The sequence below is a fragment of the Haliaeetus leucocephalus genome, unplaced genomic scaffold, assembly GCF_000737465.1.
Source record: "Haliaeetus leucocephalus isolate CR32 unplaced genomic scaffold, Haliaeetus_leucocephalus-4.0 Scaffold417, whole genome shotgun sequence".
Taxonomy (NCBI): Eukaryota; Metazoa; Chordata; class Aves; order Accipitriformes; family Accipitridae; genus Haliaeetus; species Haliaeetus leucocephalus.
In genome coordinates this window covers 2,990,987-3,016,315 of record NW_010972853.1, presented here as the reverse complement: position 1 = coordinate 3,016,315, position 25,329 = coordinate 2,990,987, and the positions used below count along the sequence as shown (strand labels likewise).

General features: G+C 38.6%; 1 protein-coding gene across 1 annotated transcript in view; it reads right to left on the bottom strand.

Moving 5' to 3' along the window:
• Positions 1–1,667: 1,667 nt before the first annotated feature.
• The window catches only part of GPR176 (G protein-coupled receptor 176), a 42,637-nt gene continuing 18,975 nt past the window's right edge, over positions 1,668–25,329 (bottom strand). The window contains exons 2-3 of the mRNA XM_010574205.1: positions 4,533–4,785; positions 1,668–2,826 (exon numbers count right to left, since the gene is read on the bottom strand). Coding sequence (XP_010572507.1) covers positions 1,719–2,826; positions 4,533–4,785 — 1,361 coding nt within the window. The 3' untranslated portion in view covers positions 1,668–1,718. The remainder of the gene's footprint in view (positions 2,827–4,532; positions 4,786–25,329) is intronic.

Sequence of the window (25,329 nt, the reverse complement as noted above, 5' to 3'; positions counted from 1 at the left end):
CCACCACCTTGGAGCCATCGGAAGCTGCTGACTTTCTTCAAACATGTCAAAGGAAGAACAAGTACATCTCCAAATTCTGCTTCAGCAGAATTTTTTCTCACTTTTAACATTAACCGGTTGGATTTAGTAAGTTGCTGTGAACTTGGCAAGATTCTTCACCTTGTCCTTTTAAAAGTATGCTTTAAAGAAAACTACTTTCATAAACAGGCAGTAACTACAGATAAAGGTTCAGCATGCACCGAAGGGCTAAAGTACAGGAGAACCACAAGGAGTACACAGATGTTACTACATTGTGCTTTTAAGAAACTACCCACGGAGACAACAGTGAATGCAGATAACGAAGAAGGAAAGACTACTTGCAACTGGGCAAGGATTAAAATGCCAGGGTTACAATAGTTTCAGGTCATCTAACAGACTGATATAGTTTAAAATTCACGCTCAGTATGAACAAGACAATATGCCTGTGATGATGCAGGGGGGCAAGCTGCAGTAGAATGCCTGAACTCTCATAGAATGGCTGGTGTGCTGATACCAGAGATGGCAGGACTCTGACTCACTCAGTAATTAGGCACCAGATTTGAAAGTCTCATGTGGTCTACTCTGTGACACAAGTGGAGTAGGATGGTTGTATCTGTATCTGTGAAGGCAGAAGGAAAACCTCCCTACCTCTGACAACAGTGAGCAACAGCATTAATAAACCTTGCCTTTTGGGGTCTGTTATCAGCTTCCTCACTCAGCAGTTCAGTACAAGGCTACTAGCATTTCTGACCCATTTCATTTGCTAGCTTTCCTATAAGAAAACAGCAAAATGCACCAGCAGATGAGTCTATTTTAAGGTTGACCCCTTGGTTACTTACACAATACGCACGTTACACTGTTGGGACATTTGTATATGCCCTTTATCACAGGATCAAAGTGTTTTATTTATGCCCTTGGCACATACACACTTGTTTACTGGAGTCAGGATTTGTCCTGCGTGGTCTCCAATCCAGTTTTTACTTAAAAGTACAGGAATGTATGTTTTTTTAAAAAAAGGTCTTTCTCAGGTTTGACACACGTGACGATTTGGATATCCTTGGCTTCGCTGAAGTTTTAAGCCAAAAAATAGTGGTTTAGGTTTCAAAAAAGTTTAGGTGTTTGGCAGATACTTGGTAACTAACCTGTGCAAAAAGTCCAGCAAGTTTTATTTTTAACACTGATTTAAGAAATGGGCTTAACAGAAAATAGATGTACTTAACAGTCCATCTTACTTCATTAATGAAATGTGCAGAACCTTGCTGTGTCTATTTACTGTAGGCTAGGACTTCCTATTTTGCATCTGTCTTCTGCTCCCTACAGCCTTTCCTATTAAGTTACTTTGATACCCAGTCCATTTTAATACAACATGAGGTTTCCCAGCAAACTGACTGCCATATTTCCATACTTCAGCCACACAAAGTGTTCTCAAAGCCATATGTACTCTTGAAAGTTAATCAGGCAGGTATCATTGTAGGCATTTCACAGATAAAGCTAAGAATCACCATCTTTTGATACATTATTTCCATGAAAGCATATTAATAAGGAACATTGTATATATGTTTCCCTTTTGTTTGTTTGTTTAAATTGTATTTGGCACAAAAAAAATCAGCCTGTAACAAATTTCAGCATAACAAAGATCCATGGGATCACACATATAATAGAAGGCGACCTTCCTCTGCCACTTAAAGCTCATGCTCTTACTAAGAATCCACCTTGGGAAAGATACTGACTTTATTGTTTCTGCTGATTTTTCTTTCTGCTTTACACTTAGGCTGTTTTGTCTGGATTAGCTCTTCAGGGGTATTCCCCAAAGGAGGCAGGAGTCGCTTCTTACTGTTTCGGTTTTCTGAGAGCCACTGTGGAGGCAGCTCAAAGGGTCCAAAACCAAACTGCATGGAATACTTGTCATTTACCATATCAGCTTCTGTGGGCACAGCTGGTGCCACCTGAGCTGCAGAGTCTGCAATCGTCTGTGGTATAAATTTGTGAACCAAAGTCTCTCCTACCTCTAAACTGGTGGTAGGAATTTCTTTCTGTTGAAAGTCACCAGAGCCAATGGATTTGGTCTCATTCTCCTCATCTTCCGTTGGCTTGAAGATTTGTTGTTGCCCAATATGAAACATCTCCAGAAGCTGGCTCCCTGAACGGGCACTGGGCTCCAGATTAGCATCTGCAACACCACCTGAGCTGACAATGTTTCTCCTGCTATACCTTCGGTGCAGCTGTACTATTGTCCCCACTAAGCACTTCCGTACTGATTTGTTAACAGTTAAAAATAACAAAGGATTGGCCAGCAAAGAGACCTTGGGCAACCAAATGGCAGTGAGGAGCAAGAAGACTGAAATATCTGAAATATTGAGTATGGTGCGGTAAATCACCAAAGTCACATAGGGGACGCTGCAGAAAATAAATATCATAACCATGGAAAGCAGCATGGCATGAAGCTCAGCTTCTCGCTGGGAGGCATAAGGGATAGAAATGGTGTTCTGAGGGGTCCTTAAGGCAGCTATGATGACTTTTTTCTTCTGGCTGGCACTCAGCGCCCTGCGAATAAGAATCATAAAGAGAAATACCACAGCCACTGGTACAATCACAGTGGTGATGTTATAGATGATGACGTATATCAGGTGGCCAAGGGAATAACTCCAAGATTCAGAACAGGTGGACATGGCATAAATATCAGACACATTGGTCACAGCAAATACTGGAATGCTGGCCACTATTGCATGGGCCCAGATATAGATAACCAGGTCTCGGGATTTTGCATCAGATATTTTTCTTTCCAGAGGGTATAAAACAGAGTAGTACCTGTCAAAAAAAAAAAAAAAAATTACAACTGAGACAATGCAAAGGGTGAAGTCTATAGTAAGCATAATGCTTATGACAAGCCTCTCAGCCGCTGTCTGAGCGTAATGCCCCAAATCCCTAACCATGCTGCCAACTGACTACCTGCTCTCTACCTGAGAGAAAAAAAAATAAAAACAAAACCAAAAAACTCCACAAAAACCAAGGGTCTGCCTTTGCAAGTCTGTCTGTAGCAAAAAACTGAATATTCAAACTTCAGGATCACATTATTGGTGGTGAACAATTCTTTCAATAATTGGGACTATATCACTTTGGCTGATGCGTATGAACATTATTTTGAAGATTTCATCATTTACCTACTTGCAAACAGGACAGTATACTGCACGCAGCACAAAATTTCAGAAAATATGATGGAGGCATAGATAGGTCACATTGAAAGGCCAGATTCATAGTTAATTTGAAAAGCTGCTTTATGATAGATCTTTTCTCTGCATATTTGGAAAAAGCTGTTGGTCACAAATTACATGTACCCATCTACTGGAAGTACAATGGGGTTTTGTTTTGCACAAGCTCTGGTTTGGCAAGGCCCTGAGCAAAAAAGTAGTCAAACACTGAACATTCTGTGTGCATTAAAAAAAAAAGTTGCATCTCTGACATGCACTTCACATTTCAGGCACCGATTCATAGTTTGCTTACTACTGTGGACTTTTAAGCTCACAGAATTTTCATGAGAGACCTATCCTTTTACACTTACCATTACAAGCGGTAATGGTAAGTTTCTGCTTTTTGTGAGGAAGATCACAAGTTTTACTGGTGAAGGGGAAATGATATGCTGTTCCAGTGGCAACACTGGTGTGCATTACAGATAGTGATACTGCATTTATAAAGACATTAACATTAAAGTAAGACACATATCACTTTATTAGGTATACAGTTTGGTTTTGCAGAGCTAATGTATTCTGTGGCGAGACATGATAACAGACGAACAATTTTATCTAACATGTATAATTCTGCTGTTTTAGTAATGTCAACTGTATTAAACCAGTATCTACCCTTCCTTAAAAATATCTAACTTACAGTCACTGTCAAGATGATAGAGCTGTGCATTTAGGTGGGATCAGTGACTGCTCATAATAATAATAATAAGCAAAATGAATGGAATCCAAAAACTTAGACAGTCCAAAGGGCCACTTTTGTTTTAGACTGATCTTCTACATACAAAACCTCTCTGAATTAATTTTGGTTGTATTAATATTGTTTGGGTTTTTTTAAAACAAATCTACATTTGAAATTTGAAATTGATGGACATCTACCTCAGGCATTGGTAAATTCTTCTAACAGTCAATGGCTTTCAACTTCCACAGTTAAAAATGTGCACCTTGTCTATGGTCTGAAGTTGTCTGCTTTCAAGTTCCGTTACTGAACAAGAATTATTAACAGGAAGAAAGAAAGGACAAAAACTTCTCTGAAGACAAATCTATAGACTCAAAGTCCTTTATAAATGTCCAGAGATATCAGAGTAAACTGAAAAATAAAGGTTTTCAATGTTACAGAGAAGAATATTTATCCCAATACGTTCTAGAAAGAAGCTGTACACTGTGAGCATAGCACTGGAACAAGAGCAAGACCAGTATGAAAGGGAGAAAAGGGTTTCAAAGGGAGAAAAGAAGAAAGAAATATCAAGGATCCTGGCAAATTTGCTCTCTTACCTGTCAAGAGCAATGGCTGGAAAACTAAGGATAGTCACTGAGCAGAAGACTTTGTGCAGAAACTTGGCAATTCTGCAGAAGAGCATCGTATAGATCCACCAGCAGCAGTGTGGACTGGCACTAAGAGCAATGTCAAAAGGCACACAGACTAGGCTGGCGCAGATCCCCGAGCAGGCCAAATTCTTAATGAATCGGTTTGTTACAGATTTAAGTACTGATGTTCTACAAGTTGACCACAGCACCATGATGTTACCTGTGAGTAGAGACAGGAAGGATAAACAAAGCAAAGCAAACAAACAAACAAACACCCCCAAAACCCAACAACAATGATTTTAACAGATTCGAATGTTCCCTAGTACTGCAAATAAAAATACTTTTTTGGAGTTTGCCAGGAGTCACTGATTTGAACCATCACACTTCTCAAGCAAAAAAGTCTGTAATGGCTAATGGCTTTATAAATCAGATGACTGAAAACAATTACTCCCCAGCTATCTCCTCCCAGCTTCTAGAAATGAATTAATTAGGGAATTTCAGAGGCAAAGCAGGATATCCAAACCATGGTTTTAGATGCTTATGTTGACTCCTGCATTAAACAAGCCATCCTGAGTATTCAAATATAAAAATTTGCTAAAGTGCTCATATTTTAATAACTAGTGCATAATTCTTCTTTAAAAATAAAAATACACTGTAAGTAAATATAAATATAAATAATATATGGTTTTAATCTGTCTCTGTGTGTAAGCGGATCACAGCAGCTTGCTTTTCTTTCCACTGGCCACTTCAATGGCACAGACAGGCCTGTGTGAAGCCACATCCAGAAGAAATCTGTCCTTTTTTTTTTTTTTTCCCAAGAGATTCTATATAACATGTAATTAAACTAATGGAACAGGCAAAAGAAAAAAAAAACCTGATGCACATAACTTCACAAAAGTACACACAGAATGCAACCCACTGTTTTGGATATTCAAGGCCTACACATTTATTTCAAATTGGGTGAATGGATGGCAGTGAAGCAGAAGTATAGAGAGAAACCAGCATTAGCTAAGACAGTATTTTTCCCGTATCACTGTATCTTATTCTATCCAGATCTCAGAAAGAAATATTATATCATAGAAACAAATTTTACATCAAAAATTTCCCTATGATTCTAACTCACACAGCAACAGCACAAGAGTAAATGAAGCAATCTGTTCTTACTGCAGGCAGCTCTGGGCCCCTTCTAACGCATACCAAGATGCCGGAAAACTCACACTCAGAATATAGGATTTTATCTCTCCTTTAAAAACCTGTCTTTAGCAAGATGTTTGCCTTCTTTTTTATTTGGAAAAAAAAAAAAAAAAAAAAAAAAAAAAAGGGCTACCAGGAAAAAAAAGGCTTAATAGAACTGTGCAAAAATGAATTTAATATTAAAGTCTTATCTTGAATGCCATAAAACACCGTTCAAAGCTTTTGCCACTTCTAATTAATACAAGTTAAAGACAATACTATAGGTGATGGAAATGCAGACACCCACCGTATGACCACAGAAATGCTTACTTGCCCAAAGTGCATTTTATGCACACAGAAGGACTCCCAAAGACAGGTCAGCCCACGATGGCTGGCAGTGAAAATCACACATCTGTACTTAACCACTTGCTGCAAACTGCCTGGAGTGCACTCAGCTCCACAGACCCAACATACATGGAACTTACACTGCATGTTGTCTCAGCAATAGCTCTTTCTTGTTCTGCCTTGGTCTGCTCAGACGGAGCAGTCCCTTTCCCCTGTGTCTATATGGGCAGAGGGGAGTGATCTGAAGGAGGGAGAGGGCACTGAGAAGCGGACAGCCCGTTCAGGCTTCCCTGCTCCCTGTCCTCTTGGCCCTGGCTTTACCCTCCCAGGGCAAGTGACACACAAGAGGCAGCAAACTCTTACGGTGATCAAACACTGTGGCAGACACGTTTTGTGGTACCCAAGCAGATGGAGATGTACTAGTGCAGAGCTAAGGAGGCAGGAGGATCTCTGCTAGCACAGCTCAGTGGAGCACACGCATTCTACATCTGGTAACCTGGTCCTGGCTTTCCACCCATGCCTCCACAGATACCGTTTTGCCTCAGGCTCCAGCACCTAACACTGGAACATTTTAGTGCCCTCTTCAGACAGAGCTTTTGAAGACTCACTGACGGCAATAGGAAATACAAACTTTCAAAGTGTGCTAAAACTGGAAGGCAGCAGATGAATGTGCAAGGCGACCAGAGCAAGTTAGTAAGCATGCATTTGTAAAGATACATGCAGATCACATATTTCCAAGCAAGTTGTCCAACTGAAACTGAAAGGTGCCTAATGTTTCAGCTAAATGTTTGTCACATAAACATCATGAAAACAGCACAAAAACATGCAAAGTTTTCTCAGGGGTTTCACAAGCATTTTTTGTAAACTTAAAAGTCATCAGAGTTATTTTCAGAAAGCACTCACCCTTCTATGAAATGATCTGGCAAAGAAATGAAAGCAATCATACTTCATACCACTCTCCCTAGTCATTCTTCACAGTGGTTTTAATGGAGAAAAATCTCTAGTGGAGTACATACCTGTTGATGATACTATCCCCTAGCTACTCAATTCTTATATGGTTTACTAAATACCTCTCTTTCTCTAAGACACTAAGCAATAGTCAGTCATTAAATCATCTTACCAGACAGCAAATCCAAGACAAACCCAAAATGTAACAGCTCAGTGCATGAGATTGATTAAACTATGCACAAATTTTCATACTGAAGAAATACTGCAATCATTCTTTGTTATCCAGTTCACCGTGCACCAGGCAAAAATTGTCCTGAATGACAGGTATAGTGAGCTAGTAAAATTCTCAGCATTGGCCAAATTATGCAGCTATGCTCAGTGCATAGCTTGTGCGTGAGCTAGTTGCATTGCTAGTTTGCACTAGCAGTAACTACATGGTAAAGGCTAGTGTCATCTTAATAAAATGTGATTCTCCTTTACTTTATTTCTCCTGGAGACATACTGTGCAGTACCACCAGATCAACCAAAGCATACCTACTAGCATAAAAATACTGCCTGACAAGACAACTCCATTTACTCTGCTGCAGCTGGACAGCATGCAAACTAGAGTTTAGCTTCCTACCTCCAAGAAAAGTCAAGTTGTTCTTACTGCAGACTTATCAGCAACTGCATATTGTTGATACTATATACTGTTGACACTTACCAGAAGCTCTTTTGAGTTGAAGTGTAATTGATTTATGAGGCAGTCAGATCTGTTAGTTTTGTAGGGTACCTACTAATATACACAATGAGATAAAACAGCATCTTAAGCTGCTGATTGAGATATGAAAAGCAGCTGCAGTCCCCCATGCTTCTCTCTGCTGACACTACCATTCTTTGGCTTGATTTTTCCTCCAACCAATAAAAAAACCCCAAGCTTTTATTTGTCAAGTAGAGTTTTCCTATGGTTGCCCACATAAAATGCCAGCAAGAATATCTTCTTGTTCACATGGCCAATGTGCATGCCAAGTGGCAAGTACCAAGAAATACCAGAAAGTCAAGTTTAGCTTCTTGATAAAACAGTGCACCATTTCAATAGAAGCATGCAGTATTAACTTTAAAATCTACCTCACAGACATACTGTTTAGGTCTGCAGTACTTGAATGCCATTTGGAATTCAGTTTTCTATATATCGTGTCACGTGTCTTACACAAATTCCTTTTTGGTAGCTGACAAAATATTGAGTTACGTATTTACTATCTGATGTGTTTCAAAGAATGGAATCATCATCTGGTTTTGGCAGGTGCTTTGGCTTGACAATATATTCCACAGGCAGTACTCAATCAGTTGTGTTTAAAGCTTCCTAAGTTGCTAGGAGATACTCAGTCAATCAAACCACTTGCTTTCAAAAGTATCTCTAACTCTCCAGTTATTAAAGAAGTACTTCTCACACAGTAATAATATATTATTACAATGCCCTGGAGTAGGGGAGAAGCTGGTTTTTGCTGTTGTTGTTGGTTTTTAATTTAAATCTTTCATCTAGTTTGAATTGCATTGATTTTATAACCTTATTCCAAAGCAAGTTTCACCTCCATTAGAATGAATACAAATGAAGAATGGAAAAATAAAATAAATCAGAGGCGGTTTCATTAATACTTCAGAAGCTGCTAGAGAACTTCTGAGCTATTCTTCAGGGTCCTACAGAGGAGCTTCATTCAAGACTCCAGATTCTCAACTGTTGAATTACTTCTACAAATTATGTCATATTGCCATTTATACATCAGAAAGTCACAAGGAAATGAAATTAGCTCTGGTGCTGACTGATCCTAAATGGAAGTGGAAAGAATAAAGCATTAAAAAAAATATTGGTTCTAAGATGAGGAAGAACTCCTTAAACAGATAAAATAAAGTCAGAGCCTGAAGGGGGGAAAAAAAGATAAACAGACAGAATTGTCCACTTGGCACAATGGGAAATCTGTGAGTGAATATCCCTCAGGGAAACATTCTTTTTCTACTTGCAACTGAGTAACCTGTATATTAATAAGCTGCTCTGATGAACCAGATCAGCTTCAGCATAGACTGGTAAAGCTTTCTGGTGATGCCTTGAAATCAAGTACTCCCCTTCACGCATCTCAAAGCCACCATCTCAAAGCTCAGAGAAAAAATTACACCAGAAACTTTGCACAGCATTAAATATTAGGAAGCTTCAGAACAAAACTGCTTGCATTTCCCATTTCATTGCTCCTCACCTTTCCCCAGCATCTCCATTCCATGGAAGAGGATAACAACATTCCAGGCAACAGGGTAATTCAACAAGCATAACAGCAATTGCGCTCTGAATCTTTTCACGATGTCTAGAGGCACTTTTCTGTTCTGTATTAGTCATTCACTGTTGAACCCATGAAAGACACTAGTCTAACACCAATATTCTCCTTGGCTTACAACTGTACTAGGCTGTTGCACTTCCTTGCAGTGGGCAAAGCTCTCGTTTTCTGCCATGGGTTGGTTTTTGAGGTGTTTCTGCTGGATAACTGGTCTAGGGCTACATAACCTTGGATTCAAACTTCATAATGGGATTGTTCTGATTAGCTGGGAGGCATCCAGGGCAAGTTGGAGTGAACAAGCAGCTGGAAAACACAGCATCTTGCTGTTTCCTGTGAGTCAATACTGCCTGGGACATGAGTGTCATTTATAAACAATCACATGTGACAAAGCATATCCCATACTGCTTGCACACAATTCCACCACTAAAAGAAAAAGATGAAGTGTTTTTCATTTAAAAAGGAAAAGCATATCTTTGGTCTTCTCAGAGAATGAGCTATGTCTACATAAAACCCTTGCTACACCTGATGTTAGTTCACGACCTTGTCAGTACACAGACTGAATGAGCAAGAGGTAAGTTTCCAGCTTGTCTGTGCCTTCGAAAATTTCTCCAAGTAAAAAAGAGGAATAGGAAATATTAAAGGTAACCACTGCATGAGGAGCAGCTCTTTCCACAGTAGAAACAAACACATGTTTAAAGCCTGCCAAACAAGGTCAGAGTTCATTTTATCCTCTTGTATTATCATAACTATCAACATGCAATAAAATCTCCATGTCATCTATACCAATTCCACTGTATTCAGATTGAAAGGATGGTTTTTTCCAGTCATCCCCTACTTTTTTTTTAATTGAGAAATATCACAGATAAGCAGCCACACAGTATATGAAGTTGCACAGAAGCACCCTGTGCAAATATAATGGTCCAACACAGCATGTGTCCGGATGTCCTTCCAGCCTTTATAGTGTTTAAGTTCACTGTATCTGCAAGGAGTAACATTCTCTGAGCGTGAAATGTTATCAGAGTGCATTAGTCTGATTCAAAGCAGCAAAAAATATTTTTGCTCCTCTTCCAAGCTGTACCCTCCTCGGACTTCACTGCCAGACACAAAGTGTTGATGCAGGCATCAACAGCTGAGATAGTTTTGAAATACTACCTCTTAGCAATAATTCAAATAATGTGAAAGATTCTTAATAATACCTTTAACAAGCAGAAGGACAATCCCCATGGAAACCAGAGACTGTTATCTAAAACAAATGCATTTGCCATGCAGTCATCCAAAAAAAAAGAAGAAATATTGCTCTTTGTCAATTAACTCTTGGAACCCAATCCATTAGCTGGGTATGACATTCATCTTACATTTTTGTTAACATTAATCAGTGCGTAATTGAATCAAAACAAAGTCCACGCTCTAGCAAAATCCTCCTCCTCCTCACAGCTTGCCTTCCTGTATTTGCTGGTTTCCCCCACATCCAGAGTGGGGTTCTTGGGATCCAGCCATCCCTCCAAGCAGAGCCTCTGTGTACCCCACCCCATGCTCTGTGCAGTGTTACAGGGAAGAAGCTGGCAGCCCTCTTTATAAAAAAACAGAGCAGGAAGCAATGAAAAAGGTTAGAAACTGGGCTTTAGACATTAAAACCTTCCATTAAAAACAATTAACTGAAAAAGTCACAGGTTCTGTCAACCTGATGAACAGGAAAAGCTTCTGTTGTTGAAACACCAGGATGATTACATTCCCAACCCTCCAACCCTATTATTTTCTGAGGTATTTTGAGGAAGGTGTTTTCCACAGAACTTACTCTGTTAAAAGACAAGCCTCACTCAAAAAGCAGTTCAATGGATACTTTTTTGGCAACCCATGATAGGTAGCTATCAAATACCCTTTTTACGTTAAAATGTATGTTGTTTACCTGTTCATCTCTAGAGGGAACAGGGATGTATCAGGATACATGTTGGCTTACATAGCTTGAAGAAATGCATAACTTTATCACCGAATCACAGAATGTCTGAGGCTGGAAGGGACCTCTGAAGATCACCTGGACACCTCACCCCCTGCTCAAGCAAGGCCAAATTCTTGTAATTGTTTATAATACTTGTATATTTTGGTTTAAAAAAGTATAGTCATCAGACTGACAGAATTGCCTTCATACATGAAAAAAACCCATAAAACAGAAACAAAAAGTAAGATTTCTCAAACCAAATCCAACCATTTTTAACATTCTAGCTACCAACTTCAAAATTCAGTGATAAAATAACAATTGCACTCCAGTTTAGAAGAGTGGACAATAACTAAATTTGTTGGTTTAACATATTTCTTTCATTTTCAGTTTGTGAACATGTGCAACCAAACGTTTTATATCCAAGATTAAGCATCTGCTGCAAGAGAACTACCTTGGAACAAGGTTTGCTGTATACCAAACCTTTTTTTTCCTTCATAAAACAGGTGATCTCCTTAATTTTAGGATAATGTTTCTCACTCCTATTCTTAGAATTCTCAGTCACGTGTTCCTACTTACATCATAGGCACTGATTTAGAAGTATAATTATGTAAGAGATTTATCAGTGTGGAGCTCTGGTCACCAAACTCAGCTCAACTGAACTACAAGCACAAATTTGCCCAGTACAGAGTAGTTACCTGCAGATGGTTTCAGCATAGATGTAAATTATATTGGAAGTCCTTTCATTTAGAGGGCGATACTTATCTAACATGGTCTCTGTTCCCAAGAAAGTGTACAGTTACAAGATGGAAAAGATTTTAGGGAAGGAGCTAGTTTATAGCAGATTAGTCCCAGAAAGTGAACATAAGGTTTCATTGCAGGAACAGCTAAGTCATTGATTTTTGTCGAGGTTTTGCCTGGGACTAGTCCAAGGCCAACACATGCCTATACAACCCACTGGCAGCAGCTACTGTAACTTGTTGTGAAGATGGAGCAAAGTTAGAAAACTTATACAAAGACATTTAAAATTGTTCTTACAGCAAGCATAGCTTGTGTAATATGATGGTATTTGTAACGTCAAAATCACTATGGGAAATGACCATTAATGTAATTTCATTTGTGATTTTTTTTACTGTTGTCCTTAGTACTTTATACATTTATTGTCTGTAGGCAGATTCTGAAGTAACTGCATCATGCTAAAGTTATTGGATACCCACTTGTATTTCTTTCAGATATACCTATCTGAAGGGAGATAAGAAAGTGCTGCACTGATAATTCTCCAGTTCTTCATACCCACTGCCACTTTTTCCCACCTCACTTTTTGTACTTACTGTCCCATTAAAATGGACAGAATTTCTGGGCAGGAACAATCATTTTCTCCCTTTCGATAAACTACAGTCCTTCAACAGCTGCCACGATCATTTCAGCCAATCAAGGAAATAACCAAACCTGCTTATTTTGCTGAAGTACACTTGACTTGTCTGAATTCCTTGCCTCTATTTTAAAACCAATGTCCTAAAAGAACCTGAAACTCCTCAAGCTCCTTGGAAGGAAAAAAGTTTAAAGAATATTGTGTCTGCAACTTCAGGATCTTGGATTGTTCTCACATCAGGAAAATATGACAAATCTATAGCATTACCTTTGAAACCTAAGCTAGAAAATTAAAAACCTGAAAAAAGAATGTCCAGATTTACAGCTCTAACAATAACAGGAATATAAATCTTTTCAAAGTTATTAACTTTTTGAATCACAGTGCCTAAGGGACCAGCTTGTTTTACTTGTTGCAAAAATAAAACCAAAACTTTTTAAACCCAAGGACTTTACATGACGCCCATGACAGACCCCCACGACACGGGGACCAATGTTTTTACCTCTTCTATAAAAGAAATAGATATAGAAGAGGTAAAAATACTGGATGTCCACATCATCAACGTACATTAAATCGTTAGCAGAAGTACTGGATCCTACATCTCCTTTGCCAACCAAGTATCACATCTAGTGAACCATCTGGCCTTACTTACATCAGGCTTTGTGCCAGTTGTCCTCAGAGAGCAAATTCGATGCTGTTACGGAAACACTGCAAGGCCTGGGATGCAAGTGAAGCAGGGCATTTTTCTGAACAGTCAATCTGTTCTTCATCATCCTTGGCACAAGAGGAATAGCTTTTGTCCCTTTGTTTTATAAAGAACTCAGAAAGGGGCCATTTTGAACCTGTATGTCATGAAACGACTGAGGGGATACAATAGCATTTCTTACGCAAGGTGATGTCAAGCAACACAGTGATTTACTTGACCTCCCCGACTGCTCTGCTGAGTCTAATTGTAAATAGCAGTCTTAGCACAGGGAGCAAGTACGTTTAAGATTTGTTTTTACGTAACAATGCTATCTGCCAGTACCTCTGTGTTTGTAGAGAGCCCATAGCTGCTTCTGTTGGTAGCCTCACTATGCATGGCCAGACACATCTCTTCAGATGCTCCTTTTTCGTCTGACTTCACTCACATGCACCTGCAACTCGTATGCAGGCATGTTGGCGCTGTTAAGGAGATGTGGTTACTAAGATGCAACTTTTCACACCACAGATGCTGCTCAGCTTTGCTTCATTTACAGGGCCAGCCCCAGTCTCTACTAGATTCTTCCAGGAGAAACTTGCAGGACTCCTACCCTCTCTGTGTGACACGCCAAGGTCAGATCCAGGAGGAGACTGACAGTTTTGCACTTGTGAGACTGTGGAAAAACTTAGATCTTTTAGAGCACCTCCAGCATTTGGCCTGGGCTGTAAGCTGCTCCAGCATCCACAGCAGGCAGGAACAACTTTCCACCTTCCACTCTGGACCTGATGACCTCCTGCGCTGCTCAGAGTCTTACTCCCTCTTGCCTTCACCCTCATATCCATACAAAATGCTATCAGACCAGAAAGCAACATGGACATGGTCCAACAACATCATGCTTATGCAAAATTATTTTTTCTGTATCTAATGCTTTTCCAGTTGTTCACACAAGATATTAAGACAAAACTTACAAAAGAAATTAGTTGCTGTGCCATATTGTAGTATAGTGAGTATGTGAGATCTATACTGCCTAATAGTATACAACCAACTGAACAATTTGACTAAATTACTGGTTTAGCTGATTTTCCCTGGCTTATTTATTGAAGAAAAAAACAGAAATACACACAATTTAAAATGAATGATACTTAACAGAGGAGCACAATTTAAAAAGCCTGTGGTAATTACTAGTAGTTGGAAGACAGACTTTATATTTTCCCTGGTAATTGAGGCTATCTTGCACTCTTGATTAGAAGAAATAATTCCTACCCATTAGCATCAATTTTCATCCTCCGTTGCAGCTGAAATTATAGCGTTTGTAGCTGAAAGACACCATAGTAACAGCTATTTCATAGACCAGAAATTATTTTCTGGCCTACCCCACAGCCTTGTGACTCTTTTTTTTTTGCTTTATACACTAAGAAAGATCTGATGTCATTTCTGCATCAGTTTGACTGTGCTTCCCTTTCCCCAAAGTGCCATGTTATCAGAAACAAAATTTTATACTTTATATAGTTTTGCCATGCAGCCATTCACCATGTCACCAGCCGGGCCTATTGGCTCTTGATTCTTTATACACAGATGTCTTCAGACAGAAATTACATATGCTTAATATGTCCTGCACAGTGGGATTAATTTACGTTATATTTAGAAACAAGCTTCTTTTCCTCCCTCCACCACTGACTCTGTAATGAATGGTTCTCTCTGCTCTTCCCAGCCCTGTGAATTGACTCAAACAGTATTCACTAGGAAGAAGAAAGCAGAGCTGGGAACTCTGACACACGTCTGAAACACCATGAGTTACAAACTAGAAAAATAAGTATGACCCTAAATAAAACACTATCAAAAAAAACCCCAATCACATGGAAAAATACTCTGTCTAGTTACCAGAGTGAGGCATTTCACTGAAGAAATACGAATTTACAGAGCCAAATCAGATTTACTCCAACTTGCCAAGGGGAAGAGATGTGTTTCCATGGGATACCTTGGGGAAGGCAAGGTGCTCCACTGTCAAGATCACAGTGACATTTCTGGCCTGACTGAATGCAAGAGGTGGGGTTTGTTTTGTTTTGTTTTTTTCTTAAAACATATAGAGCCCTGAAGTAAAATTTGAGATTTTGTTGGTCAAGCATTTCACTCACAAAAACTGTTCTTGATTGAGACTTTCCCCAAATTTACTCTCTCTCATTTTTCTACAGTCCCCCATTTATAACAGAACTCCACAATGGGATTTATGTAGTGTCCACTCTCCAGCCTGCTTTCTTTTACTATTTTAATAACTGAGTTCCCTTTTCTTTGCTCAAAATCTTCCCAGCAAGAGATACTGCTGTTCCCAGGTCCATTCGCTGCAGGACAGCACTTGTTAAACCCAGAATAGCATTGGGCTTAGTGAAATGGGCCACAATCATTCATCCTTCAAATGCCTTCATAGAAAACGCTACGAAAAATTAGTATTATTACTTAATACTTCCCTTTTATTAAAAAAGGCAAGAAATTCAGCTTGATCCGCATTTTGTACCTCCTCAGCAAGGCCAATGGGTAGTAGATCATCTAATCAGGATTGATGACTCAAAATCCAGAGACACATGGTAGTGCCCAGGATTGACTGAAGTAAAGGGAAGCAGATTCAGTTACACAAACTGAAGAAATACTAAAATTTTTCTTGACCTTAAGAATAAAAAAGTTTTTAAAATTCTAGGTCTGGACACCCTCTAGCAACGAATAGTTCTGAGGGTAAGACAAGCTGTAAAACTGCGTAACATTCACCCCAAACACACCACTGATGTGTGGAAAGAACTTTTAAGTTTTCTTTTAACCTTCCAAGAATCCAGATGACTGCCCTACTGGAAAAGGAAGATAATGTGGATGTTTTTACTGTAAGTCTCCTTTTCTTCACTTCTGTTAAGAAACACAATTAGCCATCCATATTTGGACTTCATAAACTACTGGGCACAGAAGAAGGTACTCTACACTGAAATCTGCCATAACACTGCCAAAACTTTGCTGTATGTTTCCTTGCACTAGCATGGGCTTATAACCTAGCATGGGCTGATGACACAAACTCCCTCATCAATCATCCATATGCAATATAAAATTTTAAACTTGTGTTTTGCTCATTGATGTAGCTGAAGAGAATATTTTTGCTGACATATGGGATTTTTACGTCTATCAGCGTATTAAAATCAAACTGATTTCAATATGATTTTTCAATCTGAAAAAAATTGATTCAAAGCTGGAACAATATAAACTAAAATTAGTTTCTAGTTTTATTTTCTGAAACTAAAAAATTATTTCATTTTCTTGCTACATATATATAACCTGATAAGGTCTACCATGTATTAGCCATATGTATGTAAAAATTAAATGAACATAAGACACATGTAGCATACAACTAACCCAATAAACTCTATAATAGACAGCAGCTGCCATCAGAAGTGAAAGAGGAGAACCATATATGCCTACCCTACCTCTTCCACCAAAGAGGACTTGCACACAGGCAGTGACTTGTCTGGTTGGGGTGAATCAGCAAGTTGGTGTATCAAATCACTTACAGCTTGCTGTGTTTTCCTATACACATATACAAATACATGCTCATTAGCAAAGCTTTCCAGGGAACCTGCATCTGTTTTCTGCAGTCATCTGTAAAACAACATTTCTTGTTGTGACGCAGGCAGTAAATTCACAAATAACCAAGATGTTAGCTGCTGCATCGTTGACCTCTGCTTATTAAATGTCCAATCCACCTATCGCTACAAACGAAGGCATGTATTATTTATATTTCAGCAGTTGTCTTTCGTATTTCTACATTTCTCACTCACTTCTTCCCTTTTGCTTTCCTACAAAAATTACCATGTCACAATGGTTGGGAATGCTTGCATGATACATTTGTGTAATTGCTCCTCTCTTGTACTGTATCATCCACTGTTAGCAGGTGAAAATGTTTCAGATCTCTCTACACCATACGGAAACAAACAGAAAATAAAAACAATCCAGCAATTTCTCTTGGCTTCCACAGATGAAGTACCAGTAAAAATGTATGCCAAAAATCTAGAGCGATTTCAGCTCTTCCATGAAGGAACTAAAAAGTGTCCATTTACAGATTAAACCCCTTCAGCTTTGTAACTCCATTGCCTGGCTGCAAAATTTTAAATTTTACAACAGCTATATAATTAGTTTTGTTACCTTAAAAAGAAACCTAGACACACTTTGCACTCTTCAGAGAGAATATGAAGAGCAAGATTAAGTTTGCATATTTTACTAGTACCTGGAAAATTGCTATTGCAAATCCAAAAGGTCTTCCAAAATAGCAGAGCCAAAGAAAAAGCTCTTGTTAATTTATCTACAGGTGTTTGGCATACTTCAACTAGTGACCTAAATACATGAAAAATGTGTGGATCCTTTCCTGAAGCATTTAGAGATTTGCCTGTAGAGATTTGCAACAGAAATGCTAAGATCAGCATGAAGGAAACGTGAATGGAATCGAATGTGTGTGAAAGCATCAGAAGAAACAATAAAGCAAGGGTTAAAAGAATGTAACGTATTGATAAAACAAATACACCACTGACAGCAATAAAACTGGGAAACAGGGTGGAACGTGCTGTTTGCATCAAGACCAGGAAGCCTGTGCTCTGTACTGGCCACAGCAGAGATGACTTGTCAGCAGAGGACTCATGCTGTAATTAATACAGGAGGATGGCAAGGAGGTTGTAGTACAGCAGTACAGTCACTGCTCTCCTCCTGCCTGTTCCAGCAGGAAGACAGACTGCAACTATGATACCCAAAACGATGGAACAAAGACAAGGGGCAGCAACCTCGCCAAGGAATTACAGAGCGTAATTAAGAATCACAGCAAGCAGGATTCTGAGGCAGAAGATCCTCCTGTAGTTAACTGTCGACTCCTAAATTTAAAAGACCTGTTCAACAACCATTTCATTGTCATCCTCCCCCTTCTACACAAGTAATCCAGACCGCTTGAAGACACACATGTTGGTGCTTGTGAGCATGTGCAAGAGCATAAGGGCTGAAATCAGTCTTGTTTTAGAAATAAAATCATATTTCCCTTTCAGAAGGTTTCACATGGATTTTTGTTACACTAAATTCTTGTAGAATTTAAGATACCAGTTTAAATTTAGTTTTGCTTTTTTATTTTGTTAAACAGGAACCTCCTTCTAAGTAATACTGGTATTATCCAACACCAATCCCAAAACATGTCAATGCCTTGCAATCTGGACATAATTCCCACTGATGGAGTTTGAATGAAGAAAAGAGGCTTAAATGATATTGAACTTCTACTCACAAGGTCTCAGTTACATAGTCTCAGCAACTGTTCATAGCTACACATGCCCAGAGCCCAGCGCCACCAGCAGGGATTAACCAGGGAGCAGAATTCAGGCTACAATTAAAGCATCCTAAAAGAAAAACTGGTCTTTGCTCCAAAGGCACCACACTATTATGTTACTACAGTTTTTCAGTTTCACAATAGCCAATTTTACAGTTCTTTTGTCTGCTTCCCACCTCATGTAGCTGCTCTTTTCTAGCTACATCACTCAGTAGGATAAAATATATTAGTTCTCCTCGGAAACCTTACCTTGCTTACATCCTTAGACCACAGTAATAACACTGCATCAGATAGAGGCAGTCCAAACCAATTCTGCATCTTTTCCTGGTCTTAGTCAATTTGAGCTTTTGCACATGAAAAACTAAATTCTTCCTTACTGAAGTGTTTTTGCAAACTTTCAGGAGAAACCTTTAAGAAGCTATCAGAAGATTTAGCTTTTTTTAACAACACATTATTATTTTTGCTAGGGACAAAATTTTAACTGCTTCAAAACATATCTTTTTTATTCATTTATGAGGAAGATTATTTCAATTTTTAGATAGCTTTTATTTCACTGATTATACTTCTATCAGCAATGACCGCAAAAACAACTTAGTAAATACATTCACAAATACAAACACAAAATCATTCCACAACTAAAAAACTGACAGTCATATTGTTTGGATTTGAAACATATTATTAAAATAAGTAACTAGACATAAAACTAGTGTTGCAAATAAGCAAATCCCATCAAAAAGATATGATAAATGAATTGCGGGAAAAAAAAAACAGGATTGCTTAAAAAAAAAAAAAGTGTTGTACATGGTGCATGTCATGTAACAGAAAAACTACTCACAAGTACATTACCAAACTGTCATTAAAGTTCCAAAAGCAGACCATCAGTGTGCTTACACTAAGAATAAACTATAAAAGAATCTCAAATACAAACTAAGAATATGTATATGAGTTTTCTTCTGTCAATTAAATCTGGGTAGGGCACTTTATTAAAAAACAAGAAAAAGGCGTTACAGAAATTCTGTTTTCCTAAGAGACATTTTAATAAGCTGTTCAGGTGTTAAAGTGCCAATGCAAGCATAAGTAATGCTTAATGAGGAGGCACTCAAATAACAGCACAATCTACTGTCAGAGGTTACCTCAACTGTTTCCAATTTTCCAGTGGGAGACAACTCATCGGCAGTAACCATCTTAAACAGTTTGCTACCAGATGTGTGCTGAGGAAACCCACAATAGAATCACTCTGTAAGCTTTAAAGACAAGTTCAATATAAGTAAACAGAGCGCTTCACAGTGATGGTCATTTTAGATTGCCTAATTGTAATAACTTCTCTTTCATATTTTGAAAATGATATAAATATAGCAGGAAAAACAGCCACCTGCATTCCAAAATGTCTTCATTAAGATGTCTTCATTTTAGCAAACTAGCATATGGACTTCTTTCAGATTCTGTCGAGGCTCCCTGACAGACTCCAGCACTCCAGTGCTCTCGTAGCACAGGGAGCTCTGCCCTGTCCTACCAACCCACTCCTATGTACAGAGAAACCTGTGGATGCTCCACACTGTAGGAGTGCCACAAATTACGATGCCACTTTAAAAGCTTTAATTTATGAGAAATGCTTTCAGAAGAAGTCTCCTTTCTAAAAGCATAGTAGAGGAAGACTTCATCAGTAAAGTAACAAACTTGGAATTAAAACAGTAGATGTTCTCAATTGACAGTAAAGAAAGAAAAAACAAAAACTCCACAACATTTGACTGAGAGTCTACAATCACCTCTGGAGCCTACTCAATAAAAATTTAACTTCAAAAATTAGCTCTATAATGATGAAAAAAAAATATCATTACATAGGAACTCAAAGACATGTTGTTAAACCCTGAGTCATTCTACCATCACTTGTGTGAGTAGCTCAACAGACCATAGCAGAACCTGCACACTAGGAGAGCAAGGGTGTCCCACCTGCATACTAAAGCAGAATTTACATGACATAGCACTTCCCCAATTCCTGTAAAATTATTTTTAGTGGAGATTATTCATTTTTTGTTCATGCCTTGGTGTTCCAACAGCAAATAAATAAAAAACTCCTGGTATTTCAGGGATGGAAAAGTTAATTTACCACTTCAAGCTTTATTGGTAAAATATGCTAATAGAGAGATGTAACTGACAACTATGACAGTTAGATAAATATTTCATAAAGCATCTAGTGTACACATAAATGCAAAAAAAAATTAATGCAATATTAATGTTTGAGCTGTATATACATTATTAATTAGTTATTGAACTGCTGTTTAATAGCCTACTTAATCTGGCAGTACAGAGCAGCAAATATTGCCAGTATGTCAATACCTTTTCTGAGTTTAAATGGTTAAACTAAACAATGCATTAATTATTTTTTATCTAATTTGCAACATGTCTGGGTTTGGTTTTTTAAAAAAGAAAAGCAACTCTCTTCCAGGCCAAATACTTGGCCAGTGATTTCTGCCACATGGCTCATTGCAAATATTAATGGCAGTCCTGTAGGTTTATCTTCTGCAATGTTTTGAAACCACATACCACAGATGTGCTTGCTAGTGTACAGAGAACTCCCTTACAAACATCAGTGGAAGGCACTACTGTCTCAAGGCTGTATGTTTTTAATGTGACCTGATAATGATACTCTGCAAAGAAAATGGAGATTAAAAATAAATTTTATAATGCCATGCAGTAAGAGAATTGTGGAATGACCCAAAGGACTATTTCCATTCCTTGGAAATGAGCAGACTTAATTGGGAAGCATTTTTATGTATCCTTTTTTTTGTCATTCCACTGATCCCAGGCTGCCTGATTTATGGACCAGTTGTAAAATATTTCATAACTAGCTGTCCTTTGCTGAGATGATAGAGTCTCTGTAGGACACACAAGGAGACTTGCATTATAAATAAACCTACTTAGAAAAGCTAAAATCAAAACAAAATGCAAAACTGAGATCTGAAGCCACCTTTCATCCTTCAAGCAAGCTACTGTCAATGAATTTGGCTATCCCAATACTTATTTAGATGAACAGGATCATAAAGCTACCTTACTGCCTTCTCAACCCTGCTAAGATTGTGACACAAGCAGTGACGGGAAACCAGGACTTGCAGGTCACCTCTAATTCTCCCTGCTATGGACAACTGAATGAAGAGGAGAAGAAGATGGACAGTTTTCCTCTACTTTTTCAACCCTTTCATCAGGTTAATAAGGAAGACTAATGCCACACATAAAAGAGGGAGGCAGGTTTTTTTCTCTGAAATACAAAGGGGATAAAAAAGGGAGAGAGGAAGAGACTACCCCCTGTATGCATATCACACATGCCAAGTTCAAATTCTACCGGGAGTATAAAAGTATAGCTTTAGCCTCCCAGAGGCACAAACTCAAAGAGACCGATCTGTATTGAGCTGATCACCATTTTCAATTCTCTCTGCAACAAAGGACCTAGCCCAAGCTGCTAGCAGACCGTTCTTGTGTCAACAGTTCATTCATCACCTAACGTCACCTCGGTGTGATCAGCGTTAACATACCCCAGTGTTCCTCTCCGCAGCCTACCAGAGGAACCAGAAGGCATTATCTGGTTAAATTCCTATTTCCTTCAAGCATCACATTTAGATGAACATTGATAATACAATTACTGGATTCACACTGCTCTGAAAATACATAAAAACTGTAATTCAACGCAACTGGCACTAAAATTATTCCCTTTCCTCTATTCTAACTTTTGTTTTGTTAACTTATTGTTTTACCAATTTCATGTTGCTGGGAAACAGAACAAATGATGAAGAAATGCATGCCTCCTCCTCTTTGTCCACATATATACTCTTAGTGCAATTTTTTGTTTCTAAGTATTCTTTATCACACTTAAAAACATAAGGATTTACAAAGACTGTTTTCACGCTGTGTTTGTTGGTTACAATAGATACTAGTGGGTAATTTTTTTTCTCTGAATGTATCCTCTTTCTGCCAAGCATTATATTTGTGAACATTATTAATTCAATTTACTTATTAATTTTCCATTTTTACCCCATTTGAATTGTTCATCGTTGTTTGGGGTTTTTTACACACATTTTCAATACCTATTACTAAAGCTATATTGGAGCAGTCATGTATATTTCATGGAATTGCTCTACAAGTGAGGTCTTTGTGTCTTTTCAGAGGATGAAGCAGAAAAAAATCTAATCTCAAGCTACCATTTCAGTACAACAAACACCCACAAGAACCACAGCTCTGCAAAGTAATGAGAAGCAAAGATGGTATGGGAGGCAATATCTTTTATTAAACCAACTGCAAAAGTTGGGAGGGAAGAGAAAGAGCAGCTTTCAGACTGAAGACAGACCTCTCTTGGACATGAGAGTTGTTCAGTACTCTTTGATCTGTATTATTATTTACAAGAGCTCTTTTTCATCTGGTTTAGCACAAACCGGGTAGGGTATTTCTTAAATTTACTGAAATGCAAGTAAACAAAATGCAAAATAAAGCAGACAAATGTGCATACTAAATCATCTTCAAAGCTGAGTTTTGTGACTCTAATAATGCTGTTAACACTGTATTGTATACACAGCTCACCTGTTCATTTGGATGGCATAATAGTACTTAGCTATTTTCATAGGCACTTGCCAGCATATTTACCTAAAAACCTTTACTTATGTGGCTTTAAACTTAATTTTATCTATTTGGTTTGTCATTGCACTCAATACAATATCACACAGCCTACAGTCAGAGCAGGTAGAGGTAAAACTCCAGCATAGCTGCCTTTTTTTTTTTTTTTTTTTTTTCATACCAGGGGCAGCACTATCTGGAGTCCTCGATTTTGCTTTTTGTGGACCAAACTGATTTACATTTTTGTTATCGTTAGCAAAAAATTTAAAAAACACAGGGGAACATATAACAATCAAATATATTAGGGATAGCTCTCATATTCTTCACTCTGCACCTTTCAAAATAAAATCTTGCCATATTTACTGGGCCAAGACAGGCTTAGTTCTAATCATGCTAACTCAACTGAATTAAGGGTGAGACACTGAAAATAAACTAACTTGATTAAAGACAACCTCTTTTTTTACCCTGAGGAAGTTGAAAATTTACAAATTTACAGCTTTAACAATGTTTTCTAAAGAACAAAACTTCCTTTATCACGAAAAACCTTTATAAATGTAGAAAAAAATGTTTTAACAACACTAGAAAGGCAGGCCAACATTTCTTTTTATGGAAGCTTTAGGCCACCCCAAACTTCATTAATCTGCTGGAACAGAAGAACCTTACAAAATGAGCCCTCTCAGTACCGCAACATGCCACAGAAGTTTTGTTCAACAAGAAACAGCTATGAGGAGTCTGAATGCTTAAGTACAAATCCCATCCATGACTTCATACCTTTGGATGCAAAGGATGATAAACACTTCAGCATATTTCCACTCTACCTTGAGTCCACACAGATGGGACAAAGCAGTCCCATTGCTCCAGGCGTGACACTGAATTTCCTGACACCTACTCATTTGTGCAAGGAAAACCAAAGCAAACTCCCATGCTTTGTTTGTTACAGTTCTAAGGTCCAAGTTGGACTCACAAAGAAAAACTCAGATCTGCCAACAGTCCCTGAACTCAGGTATTACAAAAAAATATAGGCTGCTGTCCTTGTTAGCAGCAGTAAGCAAGTAAAAGCTTAGCCAGTTATAAGTCACATTTGTAACTTCTGAACACCCTTTCTCTTCTATTTTGAAAACATTTTGCTCTGGTGACTGACTTTCCTATAAATCTTCCTTACGAAAACCTTCATGAAAAGTAACCAAGGCCTTTAGCATGAACTAGATCAACACATGCAAAAGCGTATGACCTGGTATAACATCCCATAAAATAGGGAGGCCAGAAGCTTTATTTACCTAAGTCAGTGATTCATGGCAACAGTTGATAGTAAATCAGCAAAATGTTTCTTTTCCAGACAGAATAAAATACAGGAATCTCCCTCTTTCCTGCTGAAACATTACAAACACATCAAGGCTCTAAGTACCAACCCCATCTGCTTTTCTCCTACACACACTTCTACGCAGAAGGAGCCTCTTCCACTCCAAGACCCTTTCTCTCTGCACCTCACTGTAACACTGCTCTCTCTGTGACACTTGTTATCTGATGTAAGACTTTGCTTCTTAGGTGACAGAGCACAGAAACCTCTCTCAGCCCTCACCGTGATACACAGTGGTAAAGCAAGCCAAACGGATTCAGCGCCCACACCACCTCTGGAGCCGTGCTGGCCCAGAGTTCGGTGGTGCAGCTTGCGCTAACAGCCACACCGAGACTTCAGCTGCTTTCTCTTACCAGCTATACCAGAGGGTGCAAGATGCTGCAGAGAGCAGAGTATGCTTTTTTCCCTTACTGTGCCTGAGTGACCAGAGGAGGGAGAGGGAAGCATATTACAGATCTGGTTGCACTGCCTGACAGGTTTTCAGCAAGCTACCGCACCTATCTTAGCTTTTTGAGTGGGGATGTAGATTGGGCAAGATTGGGCAAGATTGGGCAAGAAAGGCAGAAAGCAGCCCATCCTGTATCTGCCAGAAAGGTGTCCAGAGAAGCTCTGGCAGTGTCACTGCCACTAACACTCAAAGTAGGGTTACAGACATACCTTCACACAAACACAAGGTCACGTATTAACTAATCTTGCACGCGTGCTTTTTACAATTATGTG